Here is a 12756-nt window from a genome sequence, read left to right on the forward strand (position 1 = left end):
GTAGCCCAGGTTGCCTGCGAGTATCGCAGCAGTCCTCCTGCCTCAGCCTCTTGAATGCTGGGATTACAGGCATGTGCCACCACGCCTGGCTTCATAAAGTATTCTAACATTGCTATAAATGACTATGTAATATGCCATCATAAGGCTGTATTAATCTGATCTCTTCATAGACATTTAGGTAGTTCCCCATTTTTTCACTTTCATGAACAGTGTGTATTTGTAAATACACATTTTTATGAACACTTACGTGGTTGGGATAAATTCCTTGAATAGGATTCTGGGTCAGAGGCCATGCACATCTTAAAGGCTGTCTCAGAAACAAAATGACAACTACTTATTAATTGTTATGGAAAATTTAAAAACCTATATTAAAAATGAACTTAAAATTTTTAAATCGGTCAGAGCTGGATATAAAATCTTGACAAAAAGAATGTTTGCCTAGTTTTGAAGTCTTTCAGCTTTCATGTCATCCTTTCACTATAGGTCTCCAGCTAAGAACAAAATAATTCTAAGAGAAAAGAACCTATTTAAAAGTAAACAATTAAAAATTTAGTATTTCAGGGAATAAGGGATCAATTACAGTGAAGAATAATCTGATTATTTAAATTAAAGCAAAAGTAGCATTTTTAATTGTAATGAACTCCAACAGACTAGCCAAAGATTTGTAAAAGATTTTGCTTAAAATAAGAGGATCACAGAAAAGGGAATTCTGGCTTCTAAGACTAATGATTAAAATGGGGAAAATAAGCTCTCATATACTGGGATGAGATGGTACACTTATAAGGCTTTTTTGGAGGGCAGTGTGACAATAGTTATCAGAAGTTATAATGTACATGCCCCTTGAGCCAGCAGTTCCAATTGTATGAGACTGTTGTAAAAAAATTGTACTCATGTCCAAAAGGATCTTCAATGCAGCATTGCCTATAACAGTGAAAAATTAGAAACAACTTAAATGTCAATTAATAAGGGAGTGGTTAAATAAATTGAGGTATATTCACTCTATGAAATACTGTGTCCATTCATAAACAAAAGGTAGACTACATATCTCCTGAACATGGATATTACCTCTGTATTTTTACATGTTCAGAAGAAAACAAGATTATATAGTCCAAAGTTAGCATCTGCAGATAACAACTTAAGATTTTCTTTTATTTGTGTCAGGGACTGAGGAATTCATTAAAGGAAACCATAGTACTAAATGATTAATACAAAAGCTTGCTTGTAGTTTTAGTCTAGTATATGTCCTTTACCTTTCCTGTTGTCTTGGTTTAATGAATTTGCTCTTAAAGTTGTATGCATAAAAATCATCCAGAGACCTTGTTAATAATACAAATGCCCAAGCCCCATCCTCAGAGATATTACTCAAATAGATCTGGGGTGTGGCTAGTGCATCAACTCCCTACCATAAGGCACTTTTTGTGCAGACTAGTTTGAAGTTTAGTGGAAAGAATAAGATAGACCTATTTTTTTTTCTTAGAAACCTGTTCACTGCTAGTTCCATAACCTTGGGCAAGATTCTTAATAACTGTCAGCCACATCTAAAAAGAGAGATAACACATTTCAAAAGACTATATTGGTGATGAAATAAATTAGCATATGGGATAGTAGTTGTAATAATAGTTGGTCTGCAGAATACATCCAGTAGATTAGATTCCCTCCTCATCTCATGAAATTTTTGTAGTCTGGCCCTTGCCCACCTTGCCAACTCTGATCTTTTACATCCTTAAAAATTCTTCTCCAGGGCTGGGGATTTAGCTCAGTGGTTCCGCCACCTGCTTTGCAAATGCAAGGTCCCAAGTTTGGTCCCTGGTACCCCTCCCCCCCCCGAATTCTTCTCCATTGGCTGGGCATAGTGGTACTTACCTATAATCCCAACATTCTTGGGGAGTGAGACAGGAAGACTGCAAGTTTGAGTCCAGCCTGGGCAATGTAGCAACTTGGCAAGATCTTGTCTTAAAAACTAAGGACTGCGGATGTAGCTCACTGTGAAGACCCTGAATTCTGTCGCCAGTGTTAGGGTGTAGGGGGAGGAAATCATCTTTTTTAACCATACTAAATTACTTGTTCCTTAAATAAACCTGTCTTTGAGGCTTCCATACCCTTCCATTCATAATCACTCCCTTCTGCTACTGTTTCTTCAGTATTTCTTCTTTAAAACTGTTCTGTGGTCATAGACTCTATGACCACTCTGATTTTGCTAAGTCCCCTTCTCCCATTTACTTTCTCTGTACGGTCTACCTGCTTTGTAACCCTTATGTTCTAATGTAAAAAAACATGTGTACTCCAAGCAGACATGGATGTGTATCATGATAGCCTCTAAATAAATGTGTGAGCTTGCGCAGATTGCTTAGTACTTTTCAGTCTTTTTTTTTTTTCCCAAGCATGTGAAATGGAGATATTGTTACTGGTACACTGTTGGGAGAAATAAAAGGTATAATATATGTGAAGCACCTAGCCAGGAGCTAACACATAAACATTCAGAAAATAGTACCTGTTTCTGTTTACCATAATGATTCTGTGTATATTTTTTCATATTCACCTTTCTGTGCTTAATGCAGAGTATAATACTGGCACATTATAGGTTCTCAGTAATTGCTGCATGAAGGAATGAATAGGTCCATGAAAAGATGATAACTACATATAAAACACACTTGGAAAACTAGCAACCACAATATAAAGGTTCACATCTGAGTGCTGAGTTTTCTGATACGAAGCCTGAGTATTGTGTTTTTCAAATTTCATTAGAGTATGATTAATACCTAATATAACTAAATTAAACTTTCAGAAAAAGGCAATTAAATTTAAATTTCAGAGTTCCTGCATATTAGAGAAATTCCAAGTTATTAGTGTGCTGATACAATTTAAAGTTTTAAATTGAAATTTAACCTTTTCATTAAAAGCAGTCTTGATTTGAGATATGGCTGAAATGATTGGGTTAGATCATAATTAACATGCAGTAATTTATTGATATGTGGTGGTTTAATAAAACAGCCTTCTGATTTAACAGTAACATTCAAATTTTCAAAATATTTTGTCTTGTAATAGCAACATTTTATTGAGTTGGATGACAATAGGCAACGATTATTGCAGAAGTGCAAGGAACTTATGAAGAGAGCTAGGCAAGTATGTAACCTGAGTGCACAGCAGACTGTTCCTCAAGAATATCAGACAGTAAGTATAAAAAATGTATAATGCCACAGTTGCCAAACACATTATTTTTAAGCCTAGAGTAATTTAGGCCTTATGAGAAACATCTGTGTTAATAAAAATAGGGGATTTTCCCCCTATTTTTAAACTGAATATGTATATAAAGTAATTTCACTTTTTTCTACTCAAATGTGACACCAGTCTTACTCCTTAGTACTAAAATTCTGAAGACATAGGAATTACATTTAAAAGTTACTGGTACCATAATATTCATTCTTACGATAAGAGTAGCCTTTTCCCTCTAAACCCCTTTAGTTGGGAGATGTGGAATATAGTATTTCATAGAAGCATTGTATGAGTAATTGATACATATTAGGAACATTAATAGGGGTGATATTTAGAAAAAACAAAGGCGCAAAGAAAAAATGTTTTTCTCGAAATCAGGGTGTTTAAGTTGGGTTCATTGGGAGCTGAATCTATAAGTTAACATCTGTCCCTAAAGAAAGGAAGAAAAAGCTACTCATTACTTCTATTGTATTTCGTAGGCTGACATCAATCAGTAAAATTAGGAGATGCTGCCCTTTTGTCTACATTCCCCCATTAGTTGTATACCCCATATAACTAGGCTTTAACAGGTGGGATGTTACCTTTCCTATATACCTATTCAAAATAATGTCAAAATCAAGTTAGAAAATGAGTTTTTAAATAGCTAGTATTTGTAAGACTTTTTGGAATCTTAATTTGAACTTTATCTATTTCAATAAGTAATGTAATGTCCACTAAACATAAAAACAATACTGAGAAAAACTCATTTGGATTATAATTGCAAAATCCTCAAAGGTTTTATTATTATCAGACACAGAAACCACAGAGGATGGATTTAACTGGCTACATATTAGTAATTCATTAGAAATTTATAAAACTAATCAAAGGGCTTATTCTATATACTTAGGACTTCTCCAAAATACATTGTTTTTATAAAGTAAATACTAATGTAATAGCTATAGTAATTATTTTAAGAAATAACATGATATATTCTTGATAAGTCATACTCTTTAAATGAAGCAAAATCAGAAGATAATACATTCTTTTAAATATATATGGATTACCTGCTATCTGACACATATTGAACAAAACAGACATGCTTCTTTATATTCCTATCTGGAGGATGGGGACAGACAGAAACACAAAAAGCAAATAGATATTGTCAGATAGCAAGAGATGTTATGAACAAAAATGAAACAAGCTAAGGGATTAGAATGAGAAAGATGGGAAGCTGGTTAGTGGTAACACCTTTGAGAAGATAGTATTTTAGATAAGTCTTGAATGAAGAGAAGAAATCAGTCAGTTGAGGATGTGAAGGGAAAATATTCCAGGCAGAGAAAACAGTTCATATAAAGCCCCTGAAATGGTAGTATATTTGGCCCGATAGAAGGAATCTTAGTAGGGCTAAAAATTATAATGCAGAGATGATCTTGTAGACCATACAAGAAGTTTGGATTGTATTTTTGAGATGGAATCCATTGGAGGATTTTAAACAAAAAGTGATGTTATTATGTCTAGTTTATGAAAGAGAACTCTACCTTCCCTGTGGAGAATAGAGATTCAAGAATGGTAGCAGGGAGACCATTTAGAGGATTATATTGATTTCGAACAGGGAAGAGGTGATGGTGGCATGGATTAACGTGGTAGCAGAGCACAGAGAGAGGTTGATTGATTTAAGTATCTTTTAATAAAAAGCCAGAAAAGTTTATGGATTTGAGATGAAGGATAAAAGATAGAACTTCTAATTTTTTCCTCTGAGTAGTGATGCTATTTACTTCAATGGAGGAGATTGAAACAGGTTTGCTTAAAGTGGTGGGTCAGGTGAATGAAATAAAGTGTCTGTTTCCCCGCCCTGATTTGAAGATATCTGTTAGAGTCAGGTGAGGATGTCGAGTACTTACTTAGTACTTGCCAGGCACATAAGCTCAAAGCTCAGTGGAAAGTTAGAAATTCAACAGATGTACATAACAAATATCTAAAGGTCTACAGAAATTGGATTACATTGTAAAGATTGTTTTAAAAGATAGGAGATTAAGACATTAGATTAATACAGTGTGTTAGAATCATTTTTAGGTCTTCAAGATTCATTTTGTACCTTTTATTATATGGACTTTGCAGGTTGTGCTAGGCAAAACAGTGTACCTCTTGCCTCCCCTTATAGAAAAGTATCTGTTCTATTTTTTCTTGATGGGATGGATTCAGAAGATAGTCTGATGGTAAAATCCTGTCAAAATAATTGGATTCTTAGGATGCTTTTGAAGTTCTTCATAAGTATAGTATAAAGTTCTAACTTCTTGCTCTCTTTCAATGCCCCACATATTCTGGACCCATTCTACCAATTCAGCAAGTACCCACCATTCCAAATGGACACAACTCCTCACCCCCCATGGTATGCAGTGCTCTTTTTTCCAAGCTTCACTCTCTCCTCTGACTTGCTTTTCTCTAGCCCATTGCTTTAAGGCCCAGAAATGAATTCTGGACCTTTGATTTCTCTTAAATCTCCTGCAGCATGAACTGATATTTTCTTTCTCTGTGTTCCGTAGCCTATCTGATATGTAGTGCTTATTTTAATACTCAACACCATTACATTGCCTTAAGGTGTTATCCAATGTATACATTTTGTTTTCTTTTAACATATAAGCTCTTTGAAGCAAAAGACTGTGTTTATAATTCCTTTGAGTCCTTGTGTGCTAGCATGCTATTGATTGACAGTAGATATTTAGCAGATAATTTTTCTTTAGCTATTTGATTGAAACTGTTTTCACTATAGAATGTCTAATGATAGATTTTTTTTTTCTTTAGGCTTTTCAAGATCTTCCAAACACATTGGATGAAATTGATGCTTTATTAACTGAAGAAAGATCAAGAGCTTCCTGCTTCACAGGACTGAATCCTACAGTATGCCTCTTTCTCTACTCCCATTCTGCAGCTGCTGCCACTTCTATCCTACACACACACACATACACACACACACAAGTTCCCTCCAGTCCTTGCCTCCCACTCTGTACTAGAGCTCTTGGTAATAATAAGCTAGACAGCAGGAACAATGTGCTTTAAATGCCAGATTCTGAATCTATTAGAATTTTAAATAGATTCTTCCTAAGGAACACACTGTTCTGTGCCTTTTCTTTATAAAAAAGAGTAGTTGGATTAACTTGAAATACGCAATACCTATTTTTTCAGGATTAAAAGGCATTTTCAGTATTTAATAAGAACATAAATTAATTGTATACAAACTGTGACACAATTGGCATTTTCAGATATATTTTAATTGATGCAAATTTTTTATATAATTTTATCCCTTGACAGATTTAATGAAATATTTTTTTTCTTGCCAGGTGGTTCAGGAATACACAAAAAGAGAAGAAGAAATAGTACAATTAACTGAGGAACTAAAGGGAAAGAAAGTTGAACTAGACCAATATAGAGAAAATATTTCACAGGTAATTCTCAAATTTTTGTCTTTTTTTATCATATGCTTACCGTATGGACATGTAGAGTAATACAAAATGGAATGAAACACTTCTAAAAGAGAAAAAAATGTGTTCTTAAGACCAAATAGATAATTGATAAAACATTTATCTTATGTAAAGTTTTGTATCAGGATTTAATAATTTAAGTGCATTTTAACAATATTTTAAAGGATTATTTTTATATTGCCTTTATTTTTAGGTAAAAGAACGATGGCTAAATCCCTTAAAAGAGCTAGTAGAAAAAATTAATGAAAAATTCAGCAATTTTTTTAGTTCCATGCAGTGTGCTGGTGAAGTTGATCTCCATACAGAAAACGAGGTAAAATTGCATTTAGAATATATTTCTTGGCGAGTAATACTAATTACGTACTGAAAAATTATCCAAAGAAAGGAAAAAAAACACCTAGGAGATTCCATTAGGGTTGCACCACTCTCCCTTCACCCCCGGAATGGTGATGTTTGAGACAAGTGACTGATACTAGCTCTAGTTATATCCAGTCTGAATATTTTAGTCAGCTTCCCTAACAGAACACAATAACCAATACCCATAATTTAAAAGGGGGAGAGGTTTCGGTTCAGTTTCAGAGGATTTAGGCCATGTCTGTTGGCTGCAAGGCAGAAACATCATGGCAGAAGGGTATGATGAAGCAGGCTGCTTCATTCATGGCAGCAAGGAAGCAGAGCCAGAAAACAGTGCCAAAGAGAAAGGGTGTAGGGACCAGATGTAGTACTCAAGGCCGTGCCTCCATGACCTACCCAGACCAGATCTCATTTTTAGGGTAAATCTGAGCCAGAGTGACCTAGAAATGATAAATACATGGATAAGAACAGTAAATAAACCTTGGAGCAGACTCAATTTTCGCAAAATACATAGAATTCTGAATGTACTCATTATAACAGTATTTATTGATCATCTATAATGTGTCAAATTTCTTTTTACAAAGTATTGTGTGTATGGCTTTTTTGGGTGATGGCATAGTATATATAGTCAGGTTTTTTTTTTTAATGGTACTGGGGATCAAACTCGGGACCTTGCACTTGCAAGGCAGGCGCCAGAACCACTAAGCTAAATTCCTGGCCCAAGTGTATATAAATATACAATATGTATTGATATGGCATAATACAAAAATTCCTGCTAATTTTCTTCTTAGCCAGCTGAAGGAATGGGGAGTGCTGTGTAGCCCTCTGCAGTAGCATACACAGCTGCTTCTCTAGTAGAAAACGGCATGTCACTCCATTGTATTTTAGTTATTTTCATTTACAGTTTTAAAATCTAGCACTTTGGGATTAAAATAGATGGTGCCTCTTCATGAAAATTCTCCTCACTTACTAATTTTTAAATATTCTTGGGAATGCCTGATAAAATTGAAAGAATGGCATTGAGTAGAGAAAAAGTCATTTTTAATCTGAATCATTCCTTTGTTTAAATAATAGATCTTTGGAGGCTCTTAAAGTTTTTAGATAGTAACTTTAATATTTCGTTGTTTTACTTTTAAATTGGTATTACAGAATTTTAAGTTCTTTACTCTTATAATTGATGTGTTCAGTCTATTTTCAAATGAAAGAATTAAATTAGCAAGGAAAACTAATCTTTCAAATTTTTAAATCTTTTATAGGAAGACTATGATAAATACGGAATTCGAATTAGAGTCAAATTTCGCAGTAGTACTCAACTGCATGAATTGACTCCTCATCATCAAAGTGGGGGTGAAAGAAGTGTTTCCACCATGCTGTACTTGATGGCACTTCAAGAGCTTAATAGATGTCCATTTAGAGTAGTTGATGAAATTAATCAGGTACAGTCATTATTCTTTAATGGATCTTACTGTGTCCTGCAGTAAATACAAATGTAATCATTATTATTGTCATGGTAGGGAATGGACCCAATTAATGAACGGAGAGTATTTGAAATGGTTGTAAACACTGCCTGTAAAGAAAACACATCTCAATACTTCTTTATTACACCCAAGGTAAGTAGTAGATAACCTCACAGTGCTCATATACTCAGAAGTCCTTTGTGGCTTAATTGTAAAGTAGATTTTGGCCCAGTATCTAAATATGAGCTGGAACACCCCCAAAAAAGAAGCTAAAAAGATTACAGTAATACTTACATTTCTATAAGGGACAAGTTCCAGTGACATACTTAATTGGAAATCTCATTATTTGAAGAAGAAATGTAGGAGGTATATCATGTTCTAGAACCAAGATTTCCTCCCTGCTTGGCATGCATTACTCTTTATCACTTCTTTTTTTCTTTTTTTGGTACTGGGGATTGAACTTGGGTCCTTGCGCTTGCACAGCAGGCGACGAAACCACTGAGCTAAATCCCCAGCCCTCTTTATCACTTCTTATACCTTGACCCAGAAGAAATAGAAAGTATCTCAACATCTTTTACATACAGATTAATGTTGATAATAACACATTTATCTTTACAGAGAATTTTCCATAATCTAGATCAGTGATGGCAAACCTTTTAGCATGTGTGCCATAGGTTCACCACCACTGATCTACACCATTGCAATAGGGCATTTTCTTTTGTTATATCTACTGCTGAAGAAGTATTATAAAGGGGATATACTGTTTATTAATGTAATCAGATTTCTTCCAGCTGAGTTTTTATGAAAAATTTCATTGGAGAGCCCATTATAAATTCAAATTTATTTTGGATTTTATTATCTACTTTTTTCAGCAGATGCTGTGTGGAATAGCCAGATCTGCTAATACCTTATTTTTTACCAAACACTTTGGCCTATAAACCAAACATCCCTGGCTACCAGTTTATCATGGTGCTTGACTATAGAAGTTGTGTGAAAAGTGTTTATGGATAAAAGTGAAAATATCAGTCCTAGGAAATGTAGGTAGTTGTATGATGCCATTTGTCCTATGAAATATAGAGGAATCCCAAGAATGTCAATTATTCTTTAGGCCAAGCCTTAGGTATACTAATGAAAGTAATGATCATAGCTTATAGGGTTTATGTTGAGGTGTTTGAGAGCTTCATAGGAGTTTAGTTAATATTATAATAATATATTTGGCTGTATGCGTGTAAGGTTAGAAAACTGCTTTTCATTATATTAGAATTACATGATAGTTTGTCTTAATACCTGCAGCTCCTGCAAAATCTTCCTTATTCTGAAAAGATGACGGTATTGTTTATCTACAATGGCCCTCATATGCTGGAATCAAACAGATGGCATTTAAAGGCTTTCCAAAGGCGGCGCCGCCGTATTACATTCACTCAGCCTGCTCAGTAAAAGTAAATAGTAGAAACTTTTGGAGGGTTTGTTTTGTGTTTTTTTTTTTTTTTGGTTGTTGTTAAATTCTGTTTATAAGTATGGATTAACTGAATGAAAGTTAAGAGACTTATTAAAATAGAAAATTGGTTAATTTTGAAACCTGCTCTTAAATACAAAAAATTGATGAGATAGAGATCATAAAGACTTCTTTTCTCTGGAACTTCATCTGAGTAGTAATGGTTAAGTCTTCAGTCTTGGTTGAACTTGAGTCCTTAGTACTCCGTGAGTCATGGTTCCTAGCATTAAAAATATTTACTATTGCAAGTCAAGTCAGAGGCACAGTGGAACTGGGGTTATCAATCACAAGTGACACAGTAGCCCTGAGCTTTAATTGCAGAATAACTTTAGCTACTTTTAGAGCCTAAAGCTGACTCTAGAACTTAAAACCTAGCTTTTCCCAGTGTTACATTTAATTTTTTAAAATTGATATGGAAATGTCTAATGTATAGTAATAATTTATGACAAATATATTCATTTTTTCCTATTAAAAGACATTATCTCCACTAGGAAATGAACTTTTGTGGCCTATGGAAAAAAATTTATGAAACTTGATGCTATAATTGCATTGGTATGGGAAAAAGAAGAAAAAGCATTGGGCTTGAAAAAACAATAGTATGACTTATTTGAAATGTCACAAGACATCCTCTAGATGATGCTAAGTGCAGCCAAAAGATTAACAGAATGAAAGCAGGTGGCAAGGGTTTTCTAAAGAATAATCTTATAAAATATGTGTGGGTTTTTCTTGTTTTGTTTTCTAATTTAAAGTCCATTGTATTTTACATCTTAAATTTCTAAAAAAAACATTTTTATAATTATTTTTAGGAAGATTTTCTTAAGATTTCATATACTGGTTTCTACAATTTGTATTTGAAATTTCTCAGTGCTAAGTAAAGAGGGAAAGGCATTGATTTGTTTAAAACTAATGTTTTTAGAATTAAGCTACTAGGTCCTTCCTACAGTGTTGATCTACCCATTCTAGAAATCTACGTAACTATTTTCTTCCAGCTTGAAAAAATTAAATGAGAAAATTATTCATTTACCTCTGAGTTAGTTATGCTAATTAACAGCTCCCAACAGATTCTATTCTTTTAAGAAATAAATCTTGTAAAGAAAATAGACTGCTCCAAGGACATGTCTTTGAATTGTGGATGGGATCTGTGCACCATGGTAATGACAAAATTGTATTTTTGACTTGCTAGGCTGCATAAATTGAAGAGTTACATTCAGTTTGGGTTTTACATGTTCTTATATAACCATTGACATTTATACTCATATTAGGTCAGAAATAATGATTTGTATGTTCTCTCCCTTAGGCATTTTTCTCTTCGAAAAATTATTTTTTCTTTATAAACAAAATTTTTAAAGTCCTCTCTTAAACTAAGCCTAATGCATGAAGTATGAAAATATTTTAAAAATATTTTTACTATGGTGAACAAGTCATATGAATTAAAAACTTGGTAACATTTTAGTAAATGGATATTACCAAACATTTCTGTTGTTAACTTTGTTTTCCACTAACTATAAAGTAACTAATATGTCCTGTGGTATAATTTATTGTCTAAATTTCCTGGGTGTGGAGGCACGCCTGTAATCTCAGTACTTGAGAGTCAGAGACAGGAGGATTGCCACAAGTTCGAGGCATGCCTAGGTTACATAGTAAGTTCAAGGCCAGCCTGAACTATAATAGTGAGACCCTGTCTAAAAAAATAAATGAATTAGTACCAGTCATCAATTTCTGTAAAAATGAACTCTTAGTGTGAAAAAGAATCTTGAAGATTAATGATATTTGAAAATAAAATGGTCAATTACCTTTCAGCTTACATTTGCCAACATTTATTTCATACCTTGTTTGTAAGCATTTATATTTCTGTACTGAACAAAGTTAATACTAGGTTTTACCTTGAATTTTGAGCTGTGAAGGATAAATTATGTATCATTTTAATATCTTAAGGAATAATAAGGGTAGCATATTATATAGTCTTGGCCACTTAAAATTTCATGTTTTCTACAAATGTTGATTTTTAATCAAATTGTAAAAACATCAAGTAAAAAGCCTAATTTGATGAATAAGATGATATTTAAAACCTTAAGGTGATAAGCATTTTTGGAGACTAAATCTTTGGTGATTTGCCTGAGGAGAGTCTCTGTTAAAAGGTTTTCCATATTCAAAGTAAGAAGAAAGATTTCCTGCTGCTTTCTGATTGTCTTTTGGATATATGCCTATTGTCTTTGCAATATGAACCTTTAGTATGTGAAAAATGTAATTTTGTCCAGCTATTGTGTATGTACATGTGTATAATTGTTAAAAACTCTGTTGAAAATGCTTTGTTATAATAAATACATATTTTCATATCCTTTTGGTCTATGTTATTTAAAAATGAGAACTTTTTGTACTTTGAACTGTAAGAGTCATTTTGGTTTTCAGGTTTACTAAACAAATCTCTTGAGTGCCCACCATTTACAAAACAAGTTTTAGCTATTAGTGTTCATAAGGGTGAAAGTTTAGTTCCTTGTTTACCTGCAATGAAATTACAGTCTAAAGGAGCAGTAAACACACATGAAAAAATGTTTAAACTACCAAAAGAGGCCAGTCTACAAGATAAGTATATTTTTATGTTGAAACACTAAATTTGCTAAAAGCATGCCCAATAGCCAATTTTTTCTTATTTCTTACATTAAACTGCTATCTAATTTTTAAAATATATTTTGAGCCGGGCATTTAGCTCAGTGGATCTGGCGCCTGTGTTGCAAGCGCAAGGTCCTGAGTTCGATCCCAGTACCAAAAACAAAATATA

General features: G+C 33.5%; 1 protein-coding gene across 8 annotated transcripts in view; it reads left to right on the forward strand.

Moving 5' to 3' along the window:
• The window catches only part of Smc5 (structural maintenance of chromosomes 5), a 105947-nt gene extending 93632 nt beyond the window's left edge, over window positions 1-12315 (forward strand). For 6 of the 8 annotated variants that reach the window (XM_004838450.3, XM_087184092.1, XM_021252722.2 and 3 more), the window contains 8 exons: window positions 3046-3171; window positions 5537-5581; window positions 5995-6090; window positions 6531-6635; window positions 6865-6984; window positions 8282-8461; window positions 8540-8635; window positions 9776-12315. In XM_004838450.3, coding sequence (XP_004838507.2) covers window positions 3046-3171; window positions 5537-5581; window positions 5995-6090; window positions 6531-6635; window positions 6865-6984; window positions 8282-8461; window positions 8540-8635; window positions 9776-9919 — 912 coding nt within the window. In that variant the 3' untranslated portion in view covers window positions 9920-12315. Of the gene's footprint in view, window positions 1-3045; window positions 3172-5509; window positions 5586-5994; window positions 6091-6530; window positions 6636-6864; window positions 6985-8281; window positions 8462-8539; window positions 8636-9775 lie in introns of all 8 variants that reach the window. The other 2 variants (XM_087184095.1, XM_021252721.2) reach the window with 2 other exon arrangements.
• The last annotated feature ends 441 nt before the right edge of the window (window positions 12316-12756 follow it).

Source organism: Heterocephalus glaber, unplaced genomic scaffold, assembly GCF_053883595.1.
Source record: "Heterocephalus glaber isolate CG9 unplaced genomic scaffold, H.glaber_assembly_v1.0 deba00001481, whole genome shotgun sequence".
Lineage (NCBI taxonomy): Eukaryota > Metazoa > Chordata > Mammalia > Rodentia > Bathyergidae > Heterocephalus > Heterocephalus glaber.